Source organism: Nothoprocta perdicaria, unplaced genomic scaffold, assembly GCF_003342845.1.
Source record: "Nothoprocta perdicaria isolate Ctin4 unplaced genomic scaffold, notPer1 scaffold_141, whole genome shotgun sequence".
NCBI lineage: Eukaryota > Metazoa > Chordata > Aves > Tinamiformes > Tinamidae > Nothoprocta > Nothoprocta perdicaria.
The window spans coordinates 963,787-991,287 of NW_020454550.1; the positions used below are offsets into that span (position 1 = coordinate 963,787).

The window sequence follows — 27,501 nt, forward strand, 5'->3', positions numbered from 1 at the left end:
TCTGCGTGAGCAAGGGGGTTGGACTCGATGACCTCTGAGGTCCCTTCCAACCTTCGGCATTCTATGATTCTATGATTCTATGATTCTAGGTGTCAGAATACTGGAAGAAAGCCAAAGTCACACCAGTCATCAAAAAGGACAAGGAGGACCAGGAAATTACAGGCTTCACTCCATCCCTGGAAAAGTGATGGAGCAGTGCATCCTAGAGACCATCTCTAGGTATGTGAGGTAAAGATGATCAGGAGTAGTTAGCATGGATTCAACAAGGGGAAATCATTTTTGACTAACCTGACAGCCTTCTAYGATGATATGATTGACTGGATGGACAATGGGAGAGTGGTGGTGTTGTCTACCTGGACTTCAGCAAGGTTTTCAACACCATCTCCCGTAACCTCCTCAAGGGAAAGCTCAGGAAGTGTGGGATAGATGAGTGGACMRTGAGCTGGAYKGAGAAYTAGCTGGATGGCAGAGTTTAGAGTGGTGATAAATGGGACTGAGTCTAGTTGGAGGYCTGTGGCCAGTGGTGTCCCACAGGGATCAGTGCTGGTCCCAGTGCTGTTCAAYTTGTTCATCAGTGRCTTGGACAATGGCAAAGAATGCACCATGAGCAAGTTTGTGGATGATGCAAAACTGAGTGGAGTGGCTGATACTCCGGAGGGCTGTGCTGCCATTCAGAGGGACCTGGATAGGTTGGAGAGCTGGGCAGAGAAGAACCTGCTGAGAGGTTCAACAGGGACAAGTGTAGGGTTCTTCACTTGGGGAGAAATAACCCCAGGCACCAGTACAGAATAGAGGATGACCTGCAGGAAAGCAGCTCCACAGAGAGGGACCTGGGAGTCCTGGTGGACAACAAGTTAACCATGAGACAGCAGTCCTTCTCATGGCCAAGCAGACCAATGGAATTGTGGCCTGCATCAGGGGGAGTGTTGCCAGCAGGGAGGTGATCCTACCCCTCTACTCAGCTCTGATGAGGCCACAACTAGAGTACTGTGTGCAGTTCTGAGCTCCCCAGTACAAGAGGGATGTGGAAGTTCTAGAGAGGGTCCAGTGTAGAGCTACAAAGATGATTAAGGGACTCAAACATCTATTGTATGACGAAAGAGTGAGTTGGGCCTGTTTGACCTGGAGAAGAGAAGATTGGGAGGGGATCTTAACAATATGTATAAATACCTGAGGGAAGAATGTAAAGAAGACGGGGTCAAAATCTTCTTGGTGATGGCCAGTCATAGGACAAGGGGCAATGGGTATAAGCTGAAACACTGAAAATTCCATCTCCACATGAGAAAGAACTTCTTGATTGTGAGGGTGACAGAGCCCTGGAACAGGCTGCTCGGTGGGGTTGTGGAGTCTCCATCTCTGGAGATATTCCAAACCTACCTTGATGCCACTCTGTGCCACATGCTCTAAGTGTCCCTGCTTGAGCAGCAGATTTGGACTGGATCATCTCTAGAGGTCCCTTCCAGTCTCAACTGTTCTGTGATTCTGCAATAAAGCCTTTGTGAGCAGGATTCACCTATGCTAATCTAGACAACTTAATGTTAGCTACTGCAATTTGATATTAATCTCAGATTTTTTTATAGTCAAGAGAGAGAAACAAGGGCTGATTTAGCGATGTAATACATTAAGATAATACCTAGGATAGAGCAAATGAATATCCATGGATTATGGGAAAGGAAAGCATTACTGCCAAGCATAAACCTAACAATTATGCCTGAAGACTTAGCTGTTATGAATCACTGCCTTTGTAACCCATCTTTTTATGTCTGCTTCCCTAGTTCTGAATACAGGAAGTGCTTGAGAGACCCTGCTCTTTCTATATGTCAGTGAAGGTCAATCCACCCTGCCTTCAGCTTGTAGAAYGTGCTGTTTCACTGTCCACGGAAATTGCCATCACCTCCAAAATCTATATAACTCCCAGCAACCTGGTTTATCCATTTTCATCTCATGCTTCCAGGTGGTTCTCTGCCTTTTCCGCTCACTCCTCAAGGCTGAAGCCACACAGTACCTGCTTTGAGACAGATTTATAGTCCAACCAGACGTGGATTTATAAACAAAAAAGCCTTTAGATCTTAGAAAATACCTAGCAATTTGAACTTGCAGAGCAAAGGAATTCAGCCATTGGATTTACACTCCAAAAAAGTTCGTATGGACATATTTCTTTCCGTACAAACCACTTTGGAAAGTTCCTCTAACAACTACCTGCATCTGTAAGACTCTATTGCCTTATGCACAATATGATGCATGGCCTCTTTGAAGCATTTCCAGAAATATTTTTGAGAGATTGCATATATGGATTCAATATCATCATTCATTATTATGGCTTTCTTCTACAAATACTGAATCTCTTTTGCAGCAGTGGTTAGAAATCAAAAAACAGGTTACAATAAACACGAGACTGCACAAAGCTCTTTTTTTTATCATTCATGTCAACATGCTTTTTGCCCCCTTTTTTCTTTTCAATGCTGCTCCACTAAGCATAATGAACATAATTAATGCTTTTATAGCAAGTCTAACTTTCATGAGATCTTCATGTTTTGTTTTGCTTTGTTTTGTTTTTAAGTCAAGCAGTTCATATTATTCTTTGCTCAAAAAAAGACAAACTATGTATGGATGCTGAAGGACTTCTACCTGGGCAACATATGCCTGCCTGTCTTTACTAGAAACTCAATCAGCCCCAGTTTTGGACTCAAATAGCTTCCAGCTTTTCAAATTTTAAATTAAATTTTTGGAGTTAAGCCCCTCACCATAAAATACTTTATATCTCAGAGGCTCAAAGAGCAGAACACTTATGCACTGGACAATGAAAAGATGAGTAATTCTTCATATTCCTGGATTGATTTGGTGCCTTAGTAATGTTCATTGAAAATTAGTAAGTAAATGTATTTCCATATATTAAAATACAAATGTGCTGAGGTTTCTTATATGTCCRCACCTTCAGATTTTTTCATTTTTCCTTCATCTTTTTACTCTTGTCTTCTTCAGTGTATCAGACCACTTGGCTTTTCTCCTTCTTAGCGCCTTCTGTGGTTGGGCAACTCAAGCATCTCTAGGGAACCACATGCTCTCATTTTTTTTTTTAGTTTGGGGTTCTTTGTTTAAGGGCAGCTATCTTTTCTCTGCACAGATTATCTATCTGTTCCCATTTAAACTGGCATCCACGTCAACATAATATAACCCTCTTTCTTACTTTCTCCTCAGCCACCACTATGTTCTCCAGTGCTACTCTGGTCCTTGTCACCTACTTCTGTCATTTATTCAGTAGATGTCTGTCTGAGGGAATACTTGTCATCATCCTACTCTTGCACCAAATACATTTTACATCTGTATTCCCCATCCCATATGGGCATTCCTGAAGCTCATGCCTGAACTTAAGTAGTTACTTTGCACAGCAGATTTTACTGTCTAATTTTATTGGTTTCCCATGTCCTTCACAGGTACTGGTACATACATATATAAACTATTGCATACAGGTTCTTTTTCATAAACAATCTTTCCCATTGCAGTCTTTCCTTATTCTATGCTGTGCTACACTGCAGTTCATCTCTTTCTTTGATTTATAATATTCACTAAAACCTTGCTACAGGAACTTTTGCTCTAGTTGCTGAGTCATTACTCCTTGCAACCATATTGGCTCAAGACTGATCCTGCACGAGCCTGCTCTTCTCTCTGCTGCTGCATCATTTTCATGCAAATTCCTACTATGTACAGCTTGCAGATTCCACAGTTGTAGACCTCTCCAAGGATAATCTTCACTAAAATTGCAAGCCAAGAAAACCCCATCTTTTTATTTCACTATGTTGTTTTCCTGGACTACCTGTTGAAGATTTTTTCAGTAATCTTCCTATCATAAGCCTGAATTTATTTGATATTCTAGGTCTCCTATAAAATATTTGAGACATCTCTCCATCTTTCTTTGTGGAATCATKCAGTGATTTAATATAGGCATCTTTCCCTTGACATTTCAGGACAGAGCCCAGGAGTGTCTACTATGGCTTAACTATACACAGTATCAGATACACATCATCTTAATACAGCGTACCTGATAAACATTCGAGGAGAAATCTAATGTTGTACTTAATATAATCTTCTGCAGTAGCTTCATTCTTGGAGTGCACATTCCTTGTACACCCAAACAAAATCAGCAACATCCCAACATCAGGTGGTTTCTGTTCAGGGTGTAGAGTCCAGACTGCTGCATTAGGAAGGTCTGTTAATTAATGGAGGAGGCCACTAGCTATGTTTATATTTAAATTTGCCTTCTGCTTGGCGACACGTTTACATGGAACTGTGTCAATTTGGTTCCTAAGCTGGTGTGCACACAGGGTGCTTTGTAATTGCTCAGCAAAACATTTTATTCCATAAACCAAAATAATGGAAGCTTTAGAGTAAGCATTAGAGTGGATTAAAAAGCCACAGATTCACAGCTCTTTCCAGTGCCCTCTAAAATTCTTAAAGAAAAAAAAAAAGAACTTAAAAATAATCTTGTGTTGGAAGTTAACAGTGCAGTACCTCTGACAGTAAAAGCCATTGGGTTCCAAACTGTACAACAATAAGCTCAMAACCGCCAAAGGAAAAGAGTAAAGAAATGTTTTTACTCACCCAATGAGTTTCACTGAATGAGTTTTCCACTGAGATCCTGCTTTGTAGGAATGTTTATAGATTCCCCCCTTGTAAAGGAAAAAATCTTCATACACTTTCATTATAGCTAAAAAAAAGCAATAGGGAAAAAAACAGCAATGTCAGCAAATACTGCTTCTGTTCTAATTTGTTCATTACATATTGATAGTGAGGTTTTTGTTGTGTGCTAGGCTTTGTAAGTGTACTTTGAGTATTTCCTTCCTTCTCTTTACTGCTGACAGGGACCTTCTGTGCATTAGAGAATTCATCATCATTAAAAAGAGATCTCTCTCTGAGGTCTCTTCTCAAATAAAATTGTTTCCCTATCATGGAAGCTCCTTATCAGGAACTACTTCCAATGCAAAAGATCTTCCAAGTAGAAAGAAATATCATCTTCTGTAAGGGTACCTCACTTTTTTCAGCCATGGCAAAGCAAAACCTAATCCAATGAGAGAAATCTCCCCAAAGTTCGTTCATAGAATCTTCTGTTCTGGCAAGCATCTGACATGTATATATTCAGGAACAGCATTTAGTAGTCAATATATACCCATTTATATAATAACATTTAAGATATGGCACAGTAATATAGCTCTGGTGATTGGCATGTCTTTATCTGAACATTACATAGATTTCAGTAATTAGATTGGAATTTCCTTACAGAAAACTAGATTTTTCATATATTTTTTCAGCCTTCTTTCAGYTAAAAGTATTGTACAGAAGAGGGGAAAAAAATTTTTTTTAAGCCAATGTAAAGCCAAAGAAATGATGGAGAGAAGAAAAATTACAATTTGCTTTTTAGGTAACTTCACTATTCACTATTTACTTCCTGGGAATAGCAGTACCTTTATTTTTAAAGAAAATTCTTTACTTTTCTTTTTTCTTCACATTTATTCTATCACCTTAGTACCATTGCTTTGCTATATGGCAGGCCATCAACACCAGAAAAATGAAAAAATATCCAGTCTGCATTACCTTTAAATTTTAGTGAATGAGAAAGATAAATACAAGACCAACTCCAGCTTATATTTAGCTTATGATTTTAATATTATTAGACACCCACACACCATGGAGCATGAGAATTAATGAAGCTCCATTTCCTAGGGGCTTGTGCCTTGTGAGTTTAATAAAGCTCAAGTTTCACTGTTTTTTTTTTTTTTTTTTTATGTGGTTGGACTATTTTTAACATATGTGCCTGATATAGACCTGGGATACCCAGTAAGGTGAACTCACACTGCAGAATTTTCTTTATCTGGAGTATTTCCAAATTTCTTCTCTGTACTTGAGCTTTTTCATAAAGTTGAAGGAAATTTTTTATMTTTACAACCTCTCGGCCTCTATTAAATTTGGTTGAAACAGAAAATGTTTGCATATTTAATAGGAGGAAGGGGGAGAGAGGAAAATAACAGCTCAAGACATGGTCAAATRAGCTCATTTGCCTAGGAAACTTAGTTTAAAATATTCTTTGTTAATGGGGTCACTCACATTCAAAATCTATGCAGATAGAAACACATGGGGAACAGCAACCCTGATACGACCTGAGAGACAAGTCTGTGGAAGAGCTAATCAGATAAAGAAGAAAAAAAAGTTGAGTTTAGGTGAGGAGGCATGCTACAACTTTTGACAGAGGTGTCTGCAGGACCAAAGCTCATAGATAGCTCACAGACTGAAAGCAATAGGCCAGGTGGAAAGTAACACAACCTCTATTTTTGCTTTCTGTCCACAAGCTCAGGATTCCATTAGAGACAGCTAGATTTGTTTTCCTGTCTTTTTTTTTTTCTTCCAGATTCAGTAGTGTAGAATCAGTAAGGATTTTGCCCACTTTTATTGTGTATACATATGTACATTTATATATGCATGTATGTATGTGTGTGTGTATATATATATCTCCTAGGTATTGATCATATTCTATACAGTGATCACATAAATATAGTAGTCTATTCCATTATTCCAGTGTTTTATCATTTGCACCTGAAACTGCTAATTGCTCACCGCATGTACCATGAACACAATAAAGTTTGCCATACAGAAATTGTCATTTGATTTTGAAATATGCGTAATAGGAAGTTTTCAATTAAAATCCTCCCTCTGCTGTTTTAGAATGGTAAGAAAATAAATGGTTTTCTTAGCTTGGAATATGCTAAAAAACAGAGATATATTCATCATCACATAAGTTGACTGTCTACATCATGAGCTTGGAAGGATTTTGAATGTTTTCCAACTATTAAAAAATATTTCATACATTGGACAGGATTGGCCATAAGCACTTTGTAAATTCTTGAGAAATGACCTAGGAAGTAATCGTGGAAAATTATTTTCAGTAACTGGGTGATAACTATCACTATTTAAAGCATGATCACAGCAAGAAGAAAAAACGGAAAGGGATTTCACTCTGTGAATACATATTGTATTGTAACGAAGCTTCACGTTTTGATTTTCCACACACAACTTTACCTTCACCTGATACAACCATTATCTCTGCTGACATTCAGGAAATTACAGCAATTACTGAATGGCAAAAACTTAACATATGGCTGAATATAGTTTTGTGGGGAATGTTTAGTATTGATAGATTAATCCAACAAACTGTGCATACATGTCTGAGGAATACAATATCGGAAAATAATCTAAGATTTTATCTCCAGGATCCTAATTTCCTCATTTTCTTTAAATCTCTGGAACTTACTGTGTTCACTCGATCAAATGAAACATGGGGAAGAATATTTTCCTTTASCAAACAAACTTCGACATATTACAAAAGACTGCTAGTATTAATCTTGTTAAGGCCAAGCTTCAAATTAATTACGACTACCCACATCAAATATTCAAGAAAAGAATTCAACATCATGATATATTGAAATGCATTCAATTTAATTMTCCAGACCATTTCAATAACAAGTTGGAGGCAAGGATAATTCCTTATAAAATTGAAGGCAGTGGAAACATAGGCTTGAGGAATAATATTAAATAGTACTTCCTTAAAGATTCCCTAAAATCAAATGTTTAGTTCATCTATTGATCTTCCTTTATTTCTATCTATGAAAGACAGATCTTCTACCAAATGCACCCAAGACTCCATCACCAGACTCTGATGACTCAGGAGACCCAGAGAGTGGAAGCAACACGAGCACCATCTGGGCCAGCAGCCAGATATGGGCTGAGCAGAACATCTCTTCTCCCCTCTCTCTTTTTTCCCCTTTATTTCYCTAAGGGAGCTAGATTCTTCATTGCATGTTGCAGATGAAAAGATCAAATCTTGTGAGCTTTTTGTGGTAAAGGAAGGTATACAGGCTATGAAAGTGGAAATTCTGGGGCTATTGCATCACTGACTGAGTCTCTAAAGGGTGTAAATGCTCCAGTGTTGCTTCTGGGGAACTTTGGAAKCAGCCCAGGCTCAGGCAACAGAGTTCTACTAAAATTAAACTTCACCTCCACAGCCCTAAATTGCTATTTCTTCAATCAATGAAAAACTGTCATGGGGAAAAAGTTACATTTTGGGAATATATATTTTGAGCAAGTTTGCAACAAACCCGGAGGTCTTTTTGCTCATAATGGACCCTGATCCAGTACAGCGGGCTCTAGGTGAACTACTCGCACAACAAACATTAAATAAATGCCAGAGTCCCTTGATGAGCTACTGCCCTTACATCTGTTTTATTCACTGCAGAAYGCAATCTATGATTTCAAATATTTTGATACAAGGTCACTGTACACYGTAATTATTTTAGTAATGAGATTATCATTTTTCAGACTTACCATACCTTGCACTGGTCCTTTCTCCATGATTTCTTTCATTATATCAGTTTCCTGAGGGGAAGAAATAATAAGAGTGGAGAGGGTATCTATTAAATAAAATGCATTATACACATAAATATACATACATGTGCATATATATATGTATACACACTAATTTACTAGGTGTATGTGTACATGTGGTAGGAACATACCACTATTCCTGTATTTCTGTTACAGATTGTTAGGCTTACCAAATGATCAAAATTTTCAGAAACATATTTAAGAAATTATTATGAGCAGTTACGATGGCATAATTTTTTTCTATATATAATTTTTGTAGGACCACAAAGCAGCAATTTAAGGAGATAATGTAGGATTGAGAAACAATATAGAATTGAAAATATTCTGAAAATAATAGAGCAAAAGGCTTTGTAGCAGACTGAGTTCCCAAGTACAGTGAACACATTTTCACATAATTTTTTAGCCCTAAAGGACAAAAAACAAATGCAAGAGAGGATGAATATTCAGTTTGAACTTACTTGTGAGGAGACCCTGTAGTGGGGAGCACACCGATATAGCCGATTGGATTCCTCTAAAGCATTGGGACACAGCCCCGTTGTATAGTTTTTCCCAACTTCACTTGACACATAACAGCGATTTACCCCTGATGGCTCCAGGTGCTGATTCCAAAACAACGGATAACAAGCRTAAGACACAATCCTGTTCAGATTAAAAAACAAATAATCAATCAATCAAACAAAAAGGTTGTATAAATATTTCTGCAGTTTTATTTCACACCATTTAAACTCTGCCCATATAACAAGTAAGTTTCCATTGTATATGTATGTATAGATACGAATATGAAGCATGAATATGTTCACTGTCTTCTGCAGCATAACGTTTGATTGACTTATATACATGATGCTTATGACTTAGTCTCAGTTGAAATATTGTGCTCTCTCCCTCCCTCAAAGAAAGAGGGTATGGAAGAAAATGTGTTTTAGCACCTTGTTGCTTAGAACATTTATCTCATAATGATCATGATTGTCCACATTGGATAAGACAAATTAATTGCCAATGTAGSCAACAGAATCCATTTAGTAAAAACTACTTGTTTTTACTAAATATTTGCAGCAGAAATTAGCCATTAAAGCATAAATTGGCYATTTTCTCAGGATTTTTTTAAAAAAGAAACCAACAGGGTTTTTTTTTTAATTTATTTCTGTTACCTGGGAAGTCTCCAACCTTCCTCTTTTTCTAAAAAAAATAAGGGGAACATTTGTTTTCCCTTTCTGTAGCAACACGTGTTGAGATAAAATCCTGTATGCATTTTTTACAGATTTGGGTGAAAGTGTTTGGTGTCCTGCTGGCATGTGAGTAAATTTTCTGGTTCTTCCTAAGAAAGGTATAACTTTGAGGGGTTAACATCAACAGCGGTGTTTCTGAAAGCAGTACACTTCCTTGCAAGAGAACTGAAATGTCTTGGAGATAAGCAGAAAAAGAAAAGACCAGGGGAGAGGACCAGCCACAGAGTTCCTATGTTCTGTATTTTATTTCTTTACTTYGTCATTATATCAAAACTTACTTATAATCAGCTACTACTGCACACAGTAAGTATGCTTCTTTCAAGTGTCTCATCTTTAGTTGTTCAACCATTCTGATTTTTTCTACGTGAACATCYCTTTCAGCTCAATAAATGAACCAAATAGGGCATATATTTAATTAATGATGACTGAATGATGATCTGAAATATCTCTAAAAAAGGCATCCTGAGTCTTCCAGTTATTCTTTTAACCAAGTTATTAGATATTAGCTCCTCCTAGTTTTTTACATTATAGCACTAGATGTTTCCAAAATAGTTTTACAAATTTTTGTTATGATGCCTTGGAATATATAGGAGGAATTCTCTAAAAAATAGAACTAAATAGTTCAATACAGTTGATTGAAGTGGAATACATTAAAATACATATTCTTATAAAAAAGAACATCTATTTTAGTACATCAAAAATTACAATGAATTTATGAATCTGAAGAACTGTAAACTGTATTTCCATGCAATTTGGGCAGTAATTATATTTGCCTGTTTCCTTTTTTGCCAGCACCATTACAAGATGAACATAGATAGGTTTCAATTATTCTAGATAAACTGTAGCTTTTTTCCTATCCCTTGGAATTGACCTTGAGGAGAAATTTTCAAAATCTCTTTTTTCTTCTTAGCAATTTTTTTTTCTGGCTAAGCTAGTCCAAAAAAATYAGGAGCTGGAAGAAAACATAATTCTGCCCAGACACACACACACATTAAAATAAATAAATATATAAATAAAGGTCCATCCATCTTAGGTCTGCTAGCTCTTTGTACTTAGGTTTCATTTTGCTTGGGTTCTCAATCTACAGTCTGGCAACCCTTTAAAACCCTGCCAAATGCACTAATGTGTTATGTAGGCCCAGGCTTTCACTAGATAATGGTAATTTTTTAGGCCAAATATGCATAGGTTGCTACTGCTGTTATAAAAATTCATTGTGTTTTGTTTCTATTGCTGGATTGAAATAAAACTTTATGGTTTATATGTATATATATATATCTATATATCTACATGTCTACATGTATGCATGTATACAGCATGCATCTATTTATATATAATTTCTCTAGTCACCCCAGGTCACATTTTTCCTAAAGAAATAAAGCACTGCAATCAGGCCTGCAAGGCAGCTAAGGTGCATAAATAGACCTCTTACAACACCATGATCTTATATGAGGAGCAGGAGCATGTGATTGCAACCTAGCATAAGGAATAGGATGGCATCTGACAACTATTTTTCATGTGTCTTAAAAACATTCCAGAGGTGGGGAAAACAGAGGAGCAGTTCCTTCCAGAGGTAGGGATTTTTCTCCCTGCTGTCAGCTAGATGGTCCTGCTGAAGTAGCCACAAATTCTGCCTCTGTCTTCTATGGCAAAAGAAGTGAAGGACTAAGGGATGAACTGGTATACTGGAGGCACATGGCAATTTGGACAATATAATTCTGAAATAACTCTTACTTTTAAATTTTTTTCATTAAACATAGTTTTCACAATATCTTTTAGCATAATTTAACATAAAGATAGGCATCGTCTCTTTATATTTGTTTACACAATCTGAAGCATATTTCACATTTCAGAAATAACAATAGTGAAGACCCAGACAGAAAAGGCATAGAAGAATAGCTGAAACAAATATGAATGTGTTTGTGTGTACATCTACACATGCATATGCACATATAATATTAAACAATACCCAGTGAGAAACATGAAAAGTTTATGTTGCATTTATAAAACCTTGATAGACTTCATATGAACTCATTTATGGTTTGGTGTATTCTGCTTTATGACAGTCTTCCATTTTTATTGCATTTATGTGTCTTAATGGAGATATAAGGACCTAATTTAAAATATTAGGTTATGGCCATGATGGCCAAAAATTAATAACAATTATATCTTTACCATACCCTTAAATCACTGAGAGGCCAAACTATACAGGACAGGCCCTGATTAAAAGGAGTATTTCCAGTCAAAGGTTTTAAAATTTTCCTACCTGGAACTGATTTTTTCYTCCATTTTTAAAGGGTGTAAGATTTTAATTTCAATTACAAGATAAAGTAGATGCTTTCAAACTACATTGATTCCTCCCAATTTAACTGAGTCTTAAAATTAATAATAATCAGATGGATTTATTCTTTAATTAACTGAGACAGAAATGGAAAGGAAGTATCAGGCAGTGATTCRGTTTAACCTATAGCAGATTTCACTGTTAATTGAACACTCAGCATTTCTTAAAGGTAAGGTCTCAGCACTGCCATCACTAAGCTCTATGGAAATCTTCTATTGAATTCACTGGGGAGAGTTTATGCCAGTACTTGGTTTTCCTGAAAATCTATCAAAAAATTGAGATAAGTACATTTCAGAGAGCAGAAAGCCAGAAGCTCTAAAACAACATTGAAAGCCTGCTGTGAAAATTTACACAGGTCCAAAGAAAATCAATGTATTTTCTCCTTATTGCTGGCTATGGAGATAATGAAAAAAAAAATCATTGCAATATATTTTATTTCATAAAATAAAATTTACCTGAAAGTGTGAGGAAGTAAGTAGTGTTTAAGAAGGTTCATTCAAGCTATACTTCAGACTTTTATCCCATAAATTTCCATTTTTCTGAAGTTAAAAGTAAACGATTATGAATTAYAGTGTATCAGCAACTAAAAAGCAAATGAACTTTCAAGAATTTTATTTACCTTCTTAAGAGCTGGAGCTGTTGATTAAAAGTAGCCTGCTCTTTAAGCTACAGAAAAACTTTGCTTGGAATATTAAACTATAACGTTCATTGCATCATGAAGACCTTTGAGTTTACACGACATGCTAAGAGACTTTTTCTAGGGTTGAATTCATTATTGACCCAATGTGATTACATAAATAAAGTGTCTACACCTCAAAACCTACATCATAATTAGTGTCCTTGCAGTATTTAAAYCCTAAGGTAGGAAAACAGAGGAACACTTGTGAAATCTCCTCATAACAATACAAAATCCGTGCCAGGGCAGAAATAWACTCAATACACTTGAAGACAAAAAGCATGATTGTGTACTTAGTGTCCATGTGAATGACAGCACTTTGGTCTTAACCTGTAACCTCAGGCTGCCATGACAACCATGATGTCTGATGAGTCATGTCTGACATTCTCTCTGATCTGTTCATGGCTTGTTTTTTTTTTCTTTAACAAACATTAAAAGTTGGCAGACATCAGGCTGAGACCTCTCCTCCTGCAAGCATCAGWTATGGCAGAGTAAAGAATGTGTAACTGCAGAAGTGAGAGAGCAGGTAAATTTTGCTATGGAATAGGAAGTACAAGTTAATTCTCATGAGAAACAGCTAAATTTGATTAYGGAATGTATAAAATATTGCAATCTCTCATAGAAGCCATTTCCAGGCACATGAAAGTCAAGAAGTAGATGGGGAATGGAAAGTACAGGTTTACTGAGGAAGAGAGTGCCTAACCAACACCTTTCCTCTCTTTTTGACTCCACAGAGAAAAGAAGAGCAGTGGATATCGTTTGGCAACATTTTCAGTACAATCTCCTGTAGTATTCTTCCAAATAAATTGTAAAGATTTAGCCTGGATAGGCAGATTACAAGGTCTGCAGAAACTGAACTGGACTGCCATGCTTGGAGATGGATTGTTCAAAGTGACCATTCAGTATTGACATTAACAAYCTGGACAATAGGATATAAGGAACTCTCAGGTTATTTGTGGAGGAGCCTAAATTAACTGGAAGTGGTCAATAGCCTGGAGGGAAGGACTTCCATTTAGAGGAATGMACTTAGTCTGGGGAAATGAGCTGACTTCATGATCATAGAATCATAGAATGCTTAAGGTTGGAAAGGACCTCAGAGGTCATCTAGTCCACCCCCCCTGCACACACAGGGTCACCCAGAGCACGGGGCACAGGGCTGCRTCCAAATGGGTTTTAAAGATCTCCAAAGAAGGAGACTCCACAACCTCCCTCGGCAGCCTGTTCCAGTGCTTTGTYACCCTCACTGTCAAGAAGTGTTTCCTTAAGTTCCTGTGGAACTTTTAGTACTTCGGTTTGTGGCCGTTTCCTCTAGTCCTATCACTGTCCACTACTGAAAAGAAGCTGGCCCCCTCCTCCTCACTGTATATACCCTTGAGGTATTTATACATGCTGATCAGGTCCCCCCTCAGCCTTCTCTTCTCCAGGCTGAACAGRCCCAGCTCTCTCAGCCTTTGCTCATAGGGCAGAAGTTCCAGGCCCCTGATCATCCTCGTAGCCCTGCGCTGGACTCTCTCCAGCAGCTCCACATCACTCTTGTACTGGGGAGCCCAGAACTGGACACAGTRCTCCAGGTGCTGCCTCATCAGAGCTGAGTAGAGGGGGATGATCACCTCCCTTCACCTGCCAACAACATTCCCCCTGATGCAGGCCACAATTCCATTGGTCTGCTTGGCCATGAGGGCACACTGCTGGCTCGTGRTTAACTTGTTGTCCACCAGGATTCCCAGGTCCTTCTCCGCGGAACTGCTTTCCAGCAGGTCATCCCCCAATCTTTTCTTATGCCTGGGGTTATTTCTCCCCAAGTGAAGAACCCTACACTTGTCCTTGTWGAATCTCAGGAGGCTCTTCTATGCCCAGCTCTCCAGCCTGTCCAGGTCCCTCTGAATGGCAGCACAGCCCTCCGGAGTATCAGCCACTCCACTCAGTTTTGCATCATCCACAAACTTGCTCATGGTGCACTCTTTGCCATTGTCCAAGTCACTGATGAACAAGTTGAACAGCACTGGGACCAGCACTGATCCCTGTGGGACACCACTGGCCACAGGCCTCCAACTAGACTCRGCCCCATTCATCACCACTCTATGAACTCTGCCATCCAGCTAGTTCTCCATCCAGCTCACTGKCCACTCATCYAACCCACATTTCCTGATCTTACTCTTGAGGATGTTATGGGAGATGGTGTTGAAAGCCTTGCTGGCRTCAAGGTAGACAACACCACCRCTCTCCCATTGTCCATCCAGCCAAACATGCCATGAAAGGCGGCTGTCAGGTTAGTCAAAAATGATTTCCCCTTGTTGAATCCATGCTRACTACTCCTGATCACCTTCTTTTCCTTGGCATRCCTAGAGATGGTCACTAGGATGAGCTGCTCCATCAACCTTCCATGGACAAAGATGAGGCTGACTGACTTGTGGTTTACCTGGTCCTCCCTCTTGCTCTTTTTGAGGACTGGAGTGACTTTCGCTTTCTTTCAGTCCTCTGGCACCTYACCCGCTCTTCAAAGAGTAATGATTTAAAGAAAATGTAAATGACAGAGATCAAAACTCCTGACAAGGTAATAGAGTTAATCTGAGTTAAAGCAGAGCTATTTGTTTCTACTTTTAAAGGTCAAAAGTAATCATTTTAACATATATACCTTAATCAAATGCTTCAAGTTAAAATGATCTAAACAAATAGTTAAGTATTTACCCATGTGTTTTCAGATATCTCCAAGCACCATCAACACTTCCACCATTACATCCATTTTGATTCCTGGTATCGCAAGAAATCAAATTCTGCACGGAAAGGTTGTCTGTGATCAGACCTTTGGAACGAATTGCTATTCTATCTGCTGCAACACCTATTTTGAAAGAATTTTTTTGTTATTAAAGAAACCTAATAATTATTCATGAAAGCTTTCTGGTCATTGTGAAAGGTGGCCTGAAGCATAATATCAATATTTTTCATCTATTWTTTTGATCTAGATATCTTTATAAAAAAATGTAATAAATTCTATATAGAATTTTGAGGGAGGGAGATAACTGGGAAACTACAAAGATAAATGCGCAATGTTGCTGTATTACTATAATTTCATAGATTTACTGGTTATCCTAACATCCCATACGTCTGAAAGTCAGGTGAGGCATTTAAATAATCTAGTYTGACAGTGTCTACCATGTTTGTTAATGTATATCTACATCTGTTTGACTCCAGCAGAAGATGCAAATACTCATCACCTCTATGGTGAGGTGATGAAATTTTGGAATTCTCCAAATTCCTATTCAAGAGTCATTTTTCTTTTTTTCTATATCTCCTGCCTTTATTTACAGAATAAAACAAAACAAAAATAGAGTCCTACCAACAATTAAATTCAAGGCTGAAAGTATGTGGTGACTTTACCAAATAAATTATTTCAGAATTGTTCATGTTTCTGCATAAGCGTGGAAATATCGGACCATCTTCCTGTATTACAGAAAATTCTACTTCTAAGATAAACTTTAGATGTCTTAGATCTCTACGAGTTTCTGTCACACTTGTAACGTACAATGATACATTAAAAACGGAATGAAACTAATATTACTTGCAGTTGAAAAAGCCCAGGATGCTCCACAGTTTCGCTGATCCAAAGGATCATGAATCCATTCAGGCCATTCATAAGTGGCTGCAAAAAACGCAGGAAATTTTTCTTCTGGGAGTGAGTTTCTCTAAAACAAAGTGTACAAGACCAAGTATATTTTATTTCCATGCTGAGGAAATCTGACCCTAGATTTGCCTTAAAATCCTTACTTTTTAAATTGAGGAAATAGAAATCATTGGCTTTCAGATCATCCATTTGGAGACTGGGTGTTTCGAATGTTTGGAAGCCTCTAAGCTTCTGGCAATCCACTACTCTGCCAGGAAGCTCAGTTCTGCATCTGCCAACCAGGCAGTGCCTGGTGAGGAACCGGTCTGCTTCCCCTGTCCTTTTTATCCCAAACAGCATTTCCCTGTGAAAAAAAGTCAGTTATTACCCAGCTGGCATTTTTGRAAGGCAGAGCCTTCTGCTAGGAATAGCATCAAGGTTATGTAGCTGCTACACTCCTTGCTTTGACATGATTTGCATATGAAATTAATATCTTTTTGTGTGACTGGAGATACTAATTACCACAGGGGAGGAATCAGTGGAGTGTATCATGGATTCATCTTTTCCAAATAGGTTTTTCAGTTTCCAGCACTTACCCTTGTTCCAGAAGGAAAAACAGTGTATTTTCTCCTGCTCAACAATCTGACTGGGAGCTGATGAGAACTCATGGCCTGCCCAGTACAAATGTTTGGCTATCCCTTTTTTGGCAATTTCATCTCTCGACCTTAATTTACATCCTCCATGCTTTGCTTAAACACCTACATATGCAAGCGCCATCTGGTGCAACGGCTCCTAATCTGCTCTGTTTGACATACCAAAGTCACTGACCTTTTTTTTCCTTGTTGTTGAACTTTATGGTCTGACTGCTTATGCTGCATAGGGAGATAGGAAATGCCATGCTGCATGACAATAACGCTTCATCCAGCCAGCAGTGGCTCTCACTTGTTGTAAGCATTCATTCAGGAAAATACAATGAAACCTGCACTTATTAAATAATCTATTCCCAAGAAATACATTGGCTTATTGTACTTCATTATAAGCAGACTTACATCCTGAGGCACAATAGTTTCTATCCTCTTTGCAACATTTTATTTTATTTTATTTTATTTTATTTTATTTTATTTTATTTTATTTTATTTTATTTTATTTTATTTTATTTTATTTTATTTTATTTTATTTTATTTTTAAATATTTTAACATTTTCTTGTTCTTTCAAGCTACTTCAGTACACTCTGGGGACAATTTTAGCAATGTGGCTCTGCCACCATTGCTTTGTAGTATATGGTGGGAGTTACTTGCACCACCATTCAGCCTACATTTCCTTTCCACAGAAAATAAGGGAGACATGCAAAGAAGAGGCAGCGTACCTCAGGATTTTACATGACATTAGATTAGAATACAGTTTGGGCACACACCCAGATCACCAGTAACGAAGGTTAGAGAGTTTTAACCCAGACTTTCAGTCCTAAATGCCACTAGACATTTTCAAAGTGCACTGTAACTGCTTGAGTCACTTAGGTACTTTTACAAGTTTTACCTCCATCCATAAAAGTCCATAATCTAGTTAATTGTGAAGGTATCAATTTCAGTATTTTGATTTAATCACTTCCAAAAGTCCACTCTCCTCTAAAGCCTGTTAGAAACACACGACTGACAACTACCAATGATGCACACAARCCCACTGTTGCATTAAAGGCTCTCTTGCTAAATTATCATTAGGGTCATTATTAATGAGCAAGCACAATATTTATTTTGAAGATTATCGACAATTTACCAAACAAATAGCATTTCATTTACTTGACAAAACTGCTCGCTATCAGATGATAAACAAGCAGCATTTGGCCAAACATACGCTTAACCTGGATGATAACCAAATGCATTCCTCCAAATAAAGTATCTAAATAGATTCTTGGTCTGTGCCAATGTGTTACTTTGCCTGTTCCTCAACTACTGCCAACATTTATAATAGTCAAAAATTGTAAATTCCAGAGCAAATCAGTCATTAACCTTCTGCCTTGTCATTTAAAAAGAAAAAATAAAAGTGCAGATTGACCTGTACCCAGAAACCGAAGCTTTTACTCTGAAAAACTGCTACTATAACAGTCAGAAATATTACTGTTCTCTAACAGAAAAACAGACCTACATGGCTCTTTCTCAATGTATGTTCCACATACTGCCATCAGCCAAAACAAGGCAATCAGCACAAAGATTGGCAAACTATTTAATACTGTCTATGTGCTCTATGTCGTCAAGCAGCCTGGCCAAAAGGGGAAGGGAAAAGGTTGTAAAAGAGTTATTTCACCTGAAGCTATGGCTTTTCTTCAGAAAAAATAGATAGCCTATCAGATAAAAAAAAAAAAAAAAAAGCTGAAAATTATTGATTATGTGGGAATATATTTTTGAGGAAATTCAGGAAAAAAGGAAAGAGGAAAATCTGTAATTTCTTTAATTAAAAYATTTTAAATGATAAAAAAAATATAACATGATTTGAAAAGACAAAGTGGGCATGCATGCCTTTCAGTTTGCAAGAGGGAACAAGAGGGAGGACATGTATASCTTCTAAATAATTTTTTACTACAAGATATATTTCACAGAAAACAGTGTAAAATAATTTGTATTTTAATGCAACAACTGTATATTTTGTGTATTCTTACATTGTCTTATGATGTCTTTAATATTCAAAATTATTAACTTATTAATTGATTGTCTTATTAACTTAATTTTAGTTCCATTTTTTTGTGTTTGTAATACAACTTAGATATGATAGCCTTCTCAGATAGCATCCACATTGTGTAATGTTATGCTTGGGGTGTAATGTTATGCATAATCTTTTATTAATAGCAAAGCTTTTGAAAATTCTGTGAGCAGCTTCAAGAAGCTTGTGTTTCCCCTATACCAAAATGCAGCTCTGTTATACAGTTTAATTAGGAGTAACATTACGAAGCTAAATTTGTAATTGGATTAKCAGTCACAGAAACAACTAAAACTCTCTATTTTATGACCAAAGATTTCAAAATGACTAAAAACTAAAGTTTATAAATTGGCTAACACAGAAGGCCATTAGATTTTTTGCATGTAATAGCTTTTCTTCAAGTATTCTGAAAATGCAATAAAATTGATTAAACAGCAGCCCCTTCAATACCAAAAGTTTTTATTTATTCATGAAGGAGTAGAACAGCATTTTCTAGATAAAACATTTAAATTAATTTTTTTTAGTTCAGAAAAAAGAAAAGTATTTTTTGAATGAGTAGCTATGGTTTTCATTCTTCATTAGCAGAGCTACCAGGTTTCAATCAGATAAGCACAGGATAAGGTCAAAGTCTCCTAAATAATAATCATAGGATTTTTATCAACTAAATAGATGATTTTGAGCAAATGTCTTGCAGTTTCCTCGCCTGTAAAATGGGAAAGATGGTAATAATCTCAGAGAACTCATGAAGATTTAATTGGTACCAATTTTACCCATGGAGAGTAAGTTGTACCTTGGCTTGAAAGCAAGTTAGTACTCAACAAAATCCCTTTAGGGTCAAACCACTCAGATTTTTAGAGTACTTTTCCAAAATCTTAAGTCATTATTTCTAAATTTCTTGTCATTCATATTCTTTTCTGACCTGTCTCCTGGATAAAGGTGAATCTTTATCCAGGAAAATTGTTTCCTTTATTTTAAAGGAATTTCCTTAAAGGAAATTGTTCCTTTATCTTAAAGGAAACAATTTCATGAAAATTAGCATGGTTTTATCACTTGATCTCTGTAAATATGTTGATGTGCCTTACAAAATAGCAATGACAGATAATTATTCATGGATGGAAAGCAGAGGCAAGTCATTCTGAAAAGCCAAGTCATTCTGAAAAGSAAGTTATTCTGAAAAGCTACTTCAAAGTGCCTGGAAGTTAGTTTCATGCTTGTTATTTGACAAGTGCCATGTAGGCACAGTGGATGGGGCCACCCTAGAAGAAGGATTTGCTCTGGGGCTCTCCCCAAGATTAATGAATCCTGAGTATAGCAAGACTGAAGCCACCATATTTGAGTTGCTGCAGTTTGATGGACACCCTCTAACAACCTCACCACTGGCAAGTCCAAGGGAGAAGTCTTGTTAACTGCTAATTCRAGAAGAGTGACATACTAACTTGGACTGGCTGAAGTGAAGACAAATATTTTTCTCTTATATTTCTGTAAAGCACTGAAAGTTGGCAAGTAGGAAATTTTATGAGGCACAATAAGGGAACTATAGAGCTGATGTTCCTTGGAAAAGAATAGAAGGAGATTGGATGAGGAAGATTCTCAGAGTCTCATGGGAAGTTTTAGAGCAATTTTCTTTTTTTATCAAAACTATCTACAAAGCAAGAAATACTTATTTCTGAAGAGAAACCATAGGCAAGAGACAGGCTCTTGTAAAATTCAAAGAAATTTTCTGGAAACTCAAGGCATTCTCCAGAAGCAGAGAAAGTCATACAAGGCTTATTATTGTGTATTTTTAGGCTTTAAGTAGAGAGGAAGATTTTGTAGAGTCCTGGTCACAGCTTATTCCTCCAGCAATGCCTATGACTTCCTGAGGATTAAATGGATAAATGCACCAAGCTGGTTTTCTGGAGAAGAATGAATTAGAGTTTCTGGAGAGCTTGGTAGAATCAAAATTCTAAAGTTGTGGCCTGTAGATTTTGTAAAAAGGCAACAGAGAGAGAACCTGTAACTGGAAAAAGTATTGGGGGGGGGAAAAAAAAAGAGGATGTAGTAAGTGCAGCAGTCGAAGAAGACACAGGTAACTTTAACAACAAAAAAAACAATAACAATAACCAGCTCCCTAACGGATAATGGAAGAGAGAAAATTATTATAGAGAATTTCTTGTTTCAATTCTTGTTATTGTAAATTGAAAATAGAGGATTATGTTCGATGTTATTGGCAAATCTTGGATGTACCTACTTATCCTTTCTTTTTTTTTTTTCTATTTTTATCCTCCTTGTTGGGATAGTTGCTTTTATTTCCAGACTATGATTTCCACAAATGTGAGTCTTCCAGGAAAGAACTAGCCGGTTCAAAACTGGAGAATCTATTTCAGATTAAGTAAATATGGATTTCTGCCTTAATTTCTTAACCTACCCAATTGAAAGTATATTTGCTTTGCTGCAGAAACAAATTTGAGCACAAATATATGATCAGAAAATTAATTCAACTGCCAGAGAGCTGGCCACTGCAAAATGGTTTATACAGCTGGTGGAAGAGAATCATCTCATTTTCCCTTGCTTCCCATCACTTTTCTTTCCATTTGGCTTGTTCAGTCTCAGCTGTTATCCTTATAGAAATATGTCCAGAATGTTTCTGCAGTCATGTGTGCAACGGGAACGGATTAGCACATGGAGAAGAAGCAAAGATTTCTACGCATCAGTGGTCTACAAGGCAGCACTGGTTAAGGGAATATTAGTGGACAGGTTCCCAGTGGGTAATATTCCCTTTCTCTCCCACTAGCTTGATTTATATTAGAATGGCCACACTATCTATGTCTAGMAGAACTATTTTGAAAGTTTCATATGCACCATGGAAACAGTTAGTGTTAAATCCCTGAACTGTGTGTTTATTTTCCACAGCTATTTTTCCCCATCATTAAGTTAACAACATTGCACATGAAACTTACTGGAGTTTCTTTCATATTCAGCAAAGAATAGGATGGAGGGAGTGTGCCCAGGCGTTTTTTGAAACCTTCTTTCAGTGTCATTCCCCAGAACTGGCTGTAGTTGTCAGCTCTCCATCTTCCTCATAAACATAAATCAAGGAGAAAAAATAAAAGAACATGTTAGATAGACAGAGATGCTGCTCACATTAAAACTTTTCTCCTTCTTTATAGGAGCACCCCCAACAATAACATYCAGAAAGAGACCTCTCTATTCAAAATGGTTTAGGTTTTTAAACGCTTCATTATATCTTCATGAGAAAATATTTAGAACATTTTTTTTCCACTGCAGATGGCTTCAGAATGGAGGAACACAACAGTGTATGAAAAGTGGAAATTTGAGGTCAATTCTGTGTTAGCCAGTAGAAAATGAGCATATTTCAGAGAAGTACTGGAAAATAAGATGCTCAGTCATAACAACTCAATGCAGTATTTAAGTTATGCTTACATTATGACTCAGATCAGATGCCAACAGAGAAATAGTAGTGGGTTACATGGCGTTAAAGTTCAGGCGAGACACTTCTGAACCCTGCAGAAAGACCACCTGGCAGTGTTCTGCCTGGGTCTGCAACTGAGAGAAGGGGCTCCATGCCTGTCTTTAGTTATTCTCTCCCTACTTTCCCCGAGGAGAGTAGAACAGACTTAAATTTTTTTTTTGTGTTAATAATTTTGTGTTAACCCTGCAAATCTTATATGCAACAGAAAAAAAGCTTGCTTGCAATTACACACATAGAACATATTGAACATATTTAGAGCATATTGAAATTGGATTCATTGGTGTAAAATAGCTGAACCACAAAGTAGAACATTCTCTTTATTCTTTCCTTTCTTGCTGATGAAAAAAATGAGAGAGGATTCATGCTGCCCAAATGCAAAGTCTTGTCACACTGGGTCTACCTGTCATCAGTGGAGAGTGTAAGTACCTGCAGAAGCTGAGCTGTATTTTAGCAGGCTAGAACAGTGGGAAGAATGAGATGYGAAGGTATCCAGGTGGTAATTTAATTGTCTGTCCTAATTCTGTTAGTTTGAATCACTCCCACAGAGTACAAAATGGTCCAGGACTGAGTCACGAGCTGAAATCGCACACCTACACAGGTGTCATTGGTGAATTTAGTGCCTCAGCTGCTACAGAAGAAATACCTGAATCTCTATAAATAGAAACTGGACTCCCAAGCTACTGCTCTGATAACAAGGTTTTCTCTAATACCTCTGTGCCACTTGGAGGGTACTAGGACTCATAGGCAAGAAAAACACCAAACCTCACAAAATTCTGGTATCTTAGTCCAAGTTTGACCCATCCTCTCTTCCAGTGCTACCTAGAGTCCTGGTGTGTAGAATAATGTAGCTGGGTATGAAGAAAATTGACTTTAAATATCTATCTAAAAAAGGAAATGGGAAAARGTTATCTAAATAACATTTTAACAGCAAAATAATAATATTGAATTTGGAAAACTTTTTAGATAGATGTCAACTAGATGTCTTCAGAGATATGTCAGCTGTCGATTGTTACCAGTATGAGACTTTCAGTATCTTTCCATTTAAATTTCTATAATCCAACAGAGATTATAAAAGGGTTTTCACAGAATTACGTATTCTATCAGATATGAAAATCTCTTGTTCTTGTCTTTGGATGGAATATAGTTGGGAAGGAGAGTATGCCATAACTTATATTTTGTGTATGCATATAATGAGAAATACAGGTGTTTACAAAAAACCTTAAAATAAAATGTCTCTCACCCATAATCTCCAGTATTGATGTGGTGAATTAAGTCTGAGCGAACAAGACATACATCATTTGAACACTCCCACAGACTTTGGAAGCATTTGCTGAAAGGGCAAGAATATCTCTGAGCAATATTTGTCAAGGGAAAACTAAGCTTTCGAACAACAGAAAGAAAGAGGGGAGGGAAGCTTAAACAATACAAATGTCACATAATATTAATGAAAATACAATCTCGCTTGGTGCTACTGCRTTGTTTAATGAGTGCTAATTAGAACGAGGTGGGGAGGTCTACTTATTGCAAGAAATGYGATATTGTAAACCATCCTTTTCTTTTTTTCCAACTTGGTTAGACCAAGTCAGGGAGAAAAAGAAATTTACTGTAGGTTAGAGACATTTTGGGTAAGCAAAAAGGAACTACATGCCTGTAGACACCTTGTCCGATGGACCTTGGATGGAGATAAAGGGCATKGTGAGTCCTAGCTCACTTGTCTGTAGCCAGAGACAGGCAGGTGGCTCCAGAGACAGCAGCTRGAGGCCCATGAGAGTTGAGGAAGACTACGGTCACCATCGGCCATCTGAGATACCATCCTCAGCCTGATGGGCCTCTGCAGCTTTCAGACTCAGGGCACCTGCCAAGGAGTCTTAATGATCTCCTCCATTGCTTTAGGGGAGTATTAATCTAATTCTATAATACCTTAATACAGGACAAGTCTTTTAAAAATTCTGAGCTGATTGCATATTTTATATGAATTTAAGGGCAGTCACTTTCTTAATTCTTGCTTCATGATATATTCTAAATAATATTCAATTTACTGTTCTYTGAAACATTACCAGGAATTGCAGTTGTCTTTAATTGTTGTTCCATCTTCATAATATCGGCCATCTTTATAGCAACCTGACAACACAACAAATAGATGAGTGAAAAACATTATCATTTTGAAGTGAACCAACTCAAAACCCTTGCTATTATTTAAATAATTGGTTGAATGCAATATGCATAAATTATTTTGATGAAAGTGGCAGTATCTATTTCCAGTTTCTTCCAAGTAATTAAGAAAATCTGATGAATTTCATTTTTTTYCCTAGGTACATTATAATTCACAGTAAATAAAATGAGCAATAGAATCAAAATACACACTGAAAAATGATTATCTTATATGTAAATAGCAAACAATTCTTCAAATAAAATGATTTTCCAGTAATTTCAAAATACTAAATTTCTTATTATAAAATTGTTATACATAACTAAAATAGATTCCTTAGCAAGATTTTTGGCTTCTGAATGTAAAAACTAGCATTCACTCTGAACCTTTTTTAATATATTATTTTTCCTTCAGATTTTGGTGAGTCTACAGGTAGAGATCACATTTCTTCACCCATTGGAAAGGTTTGGAGTAAGGAAGCCCCAAGTTTTCCTTTATTCTCCATTTTCAGACAGATTTAATCATATTTCATATAACTATAGCTTATATCAGTTTATATTATCATTATGTCACACTTTTTTTCCTCTGACACAATTGTGAGGAAGACAATCCTTCTCTCATGACAAGAGGCCTTCTGACCAGATATAGATATTTACGTCTCAGCTGCCTGGAACTCCATTATTACCAAGAGAGAAATAAGCACTTCTGATCCATGAATTAATTATAAAGGCCTATTTCTTTCTACTAGTTTTACAAGATACTATGCCAACTAGTTCAGACGCAGGTGAGATATAGCCCACCAAGCAGTCTGTGGTCCAAACTGGCTGCTCAAATTCAGTTTCTTCTAAGAATAGAGACATTTTTTCAAAGTACATCCAAGTCAAATTGCCTAAGTCTCACACTTTTTCATAGTCTGCCACAAAATCAGAATCAGAGAGTAACTGGAAAGAGGCTTACAGGTGTTTCAAGTATAGGAAAGGAAGGAAGTATTAATGCACTTAATGAACAACGGGATGAGGCCTCATCTGGAGTGTGCCTGGCAGATCTCACCACSCTTTCCAAGAAAAATACATATTTGAACAAGTACAGGGCTAGATTTCTAATACTGCACACTTGGGGAACTGAACACTAGAGGAACATCTCCTTTAGCCTAGCCAAATTAAGACTTAGAAGGGCTAAGTCTACAACCTAAAAGTGTAGCTAAAATATCCATGTTAGAGAGGGAATAGACATATCTGAGCTAACAGAGACTGTGGCATAGGAGTAGATGGAAATAAATGAGGATAAATTGGAAATCACAGGGAGACTTCAAGCCATCAGAGCAGCAGGCCTTTTGAACAGCCTCTTGGACAATCTCATGAGATAAATAGGAAATTAATTCATTTAAAGACAGAGCCTGACTACTTTATGGAAAGGATTATATCACATGGAGGTTGTGATAAAAATGGAGTGGATTTCATAACCCAGGACTTCCATCCCTACTCTGTATTCCTATTCACCTTTATGCCACTGCCAGGCTGAGATCCAGTATGTTGACTGTGACAGGATGCACTCTTTTTGCWTCTCTTTTGCGCCCCCAAAGTGAATGAAAAAAAAGTATTATATGTGTATATATATATACACACTTAATAAAGAAAATCTTCAGGGTCCTTTTATAACAAAAGAAAACAAAAACCAGGAATCTTATTCAGTATCTACAGCCGTTAAAACAGGAATGTGCACCATTTCTTTTGAAACTACTCAGGAGAGGCATTGAAACATATTGTATGTTGGTTTTATAAACACAAAGGCAAAGYAGTTACCCATAGGTAACTCAGGAGTGGCCTCAAAACAATGTATATCTATGAAAGAATACGTAAGCTATGAAAGCATAGCTTATGACTGCCAGGCACCATGCCAGTGAATAGACTGAGATCCAGAAATAATGCACGGCTTTATTGGTATGTAAAGCACAACAGATTACTAGTTTATTTAAAGAAATATGACTCAGGAAACACTGAGAGCAAAAGCACAAGTGACTGAAAGACCAAAATCTTCCAGMTGAAAATTAATTGGATGTACACGATAGTCGTCTAATGCTTAAATAATCCCTAGCCAAAGACAAAAGTGAAGTCTCACTTATTAGCTACCAAGCATTAGCTAATATACTTACATCCCTTCTAAAATCCCTCATAATTTGTTTATTCATCAGACACGCCATCTTTTTTTCTTCCAATATCATTTGCATTCTCTATTCCTTAGTCACTTCAGTTCTAGAAATTTCATTCAGTTACATTTTTTTCCAGATGCATTTTGACTTTTTTAACTCTCTCTAGTCGATAGGTTATTTGTATAAAAATATGCTATAAGAAGATAAAATGCTTTCCATCACTGAAGGTCTTTAAAATAAAGGTGACTAACTAGATTAAATATAACAGCTATCTATGACCTACAGAGAAGTGAACACATATGCAAATTTTGGATTAAGGAAGGCAGTAAAAATATTTCCCTGATCCATTGTCTAAACTCTCCACTACATTTTTRCCTTTCAGAATCAGAGCTACCACAGGATTTTGTAGTGATCTACTCCACTGAAACACTTCACAAAACTAGAACCTTAGGCTGTCAGCTTAGCAGCAGAAATGTTGCTGTAGGTTTGTGTGGAGCTTACTATGATAACACCATGTTTTCCTGGAAGCCAATAAGCAACCAGGTATTCTAAATAAATATGAAATAAAGGTCTTTATTTTTACATAGATCATAGCACTTCCCTTCAGAAAATTAAAAAAAAAAAGGGGGGGGGAGAGAGAGAGAGAGAGAAAGAGAGAGAGAGAGAGAAAATGTGCTTTAGACCATTTAGCAATTCTGTTGCTTCCTGTTACAATCACTTCGTAGGTTTTCTCTCTATGCCTAGCCTATGCCTTAAGAACACAGCGTT

The 27,501-nt window shown here is 37.0% G+C and overlaps 1 protein-coding gene across 1 annotated transcript in view; it reads right to left on the reverse strand.

Moving 5' to 3' along the window:
* The window catches only part of TINAG (tubulointerstitial nephritis antigen), a 42,104-nt gene that overhangs the window by 13,368 nt on the left and 1,235 nt on the right, over positions 1–27,501 (reverse strand). Inside the window, exons 2-9 of the mRNA XM_026034303.1 lie at positions 24,493–24,556; positions 23,676–23,765; positions 21,903–22,017; positions 16,230–16,353; positions 15,359–15,509; positions 8,889–9,069; positions 8,376–8,421; positions 4,600–4,705 (exon numbers count right to left, since the gene is read on the reverse strand). Coding sequence (XP_025890088.1) covers positions 4,600–4,705; positions 8,376–8,421; positions 8,889–9,069; positions 15,359–15,509; positions 16,230–16,353; positions 21,903–22,017; positions 23,676–23,765; positions 24,493–24,556 — 877 coding nt within the window. The remainder of the gene's footprint in view (positions 1–4,599; positions 4,706–8,375; positions 8,422–8,888; positions 9,070–15,358; positions 15,510–16,229; positions 16,354–21,902; positions 22,018–23,675; positions 23,766–24,492; positions 24,557–27,501) is intronic.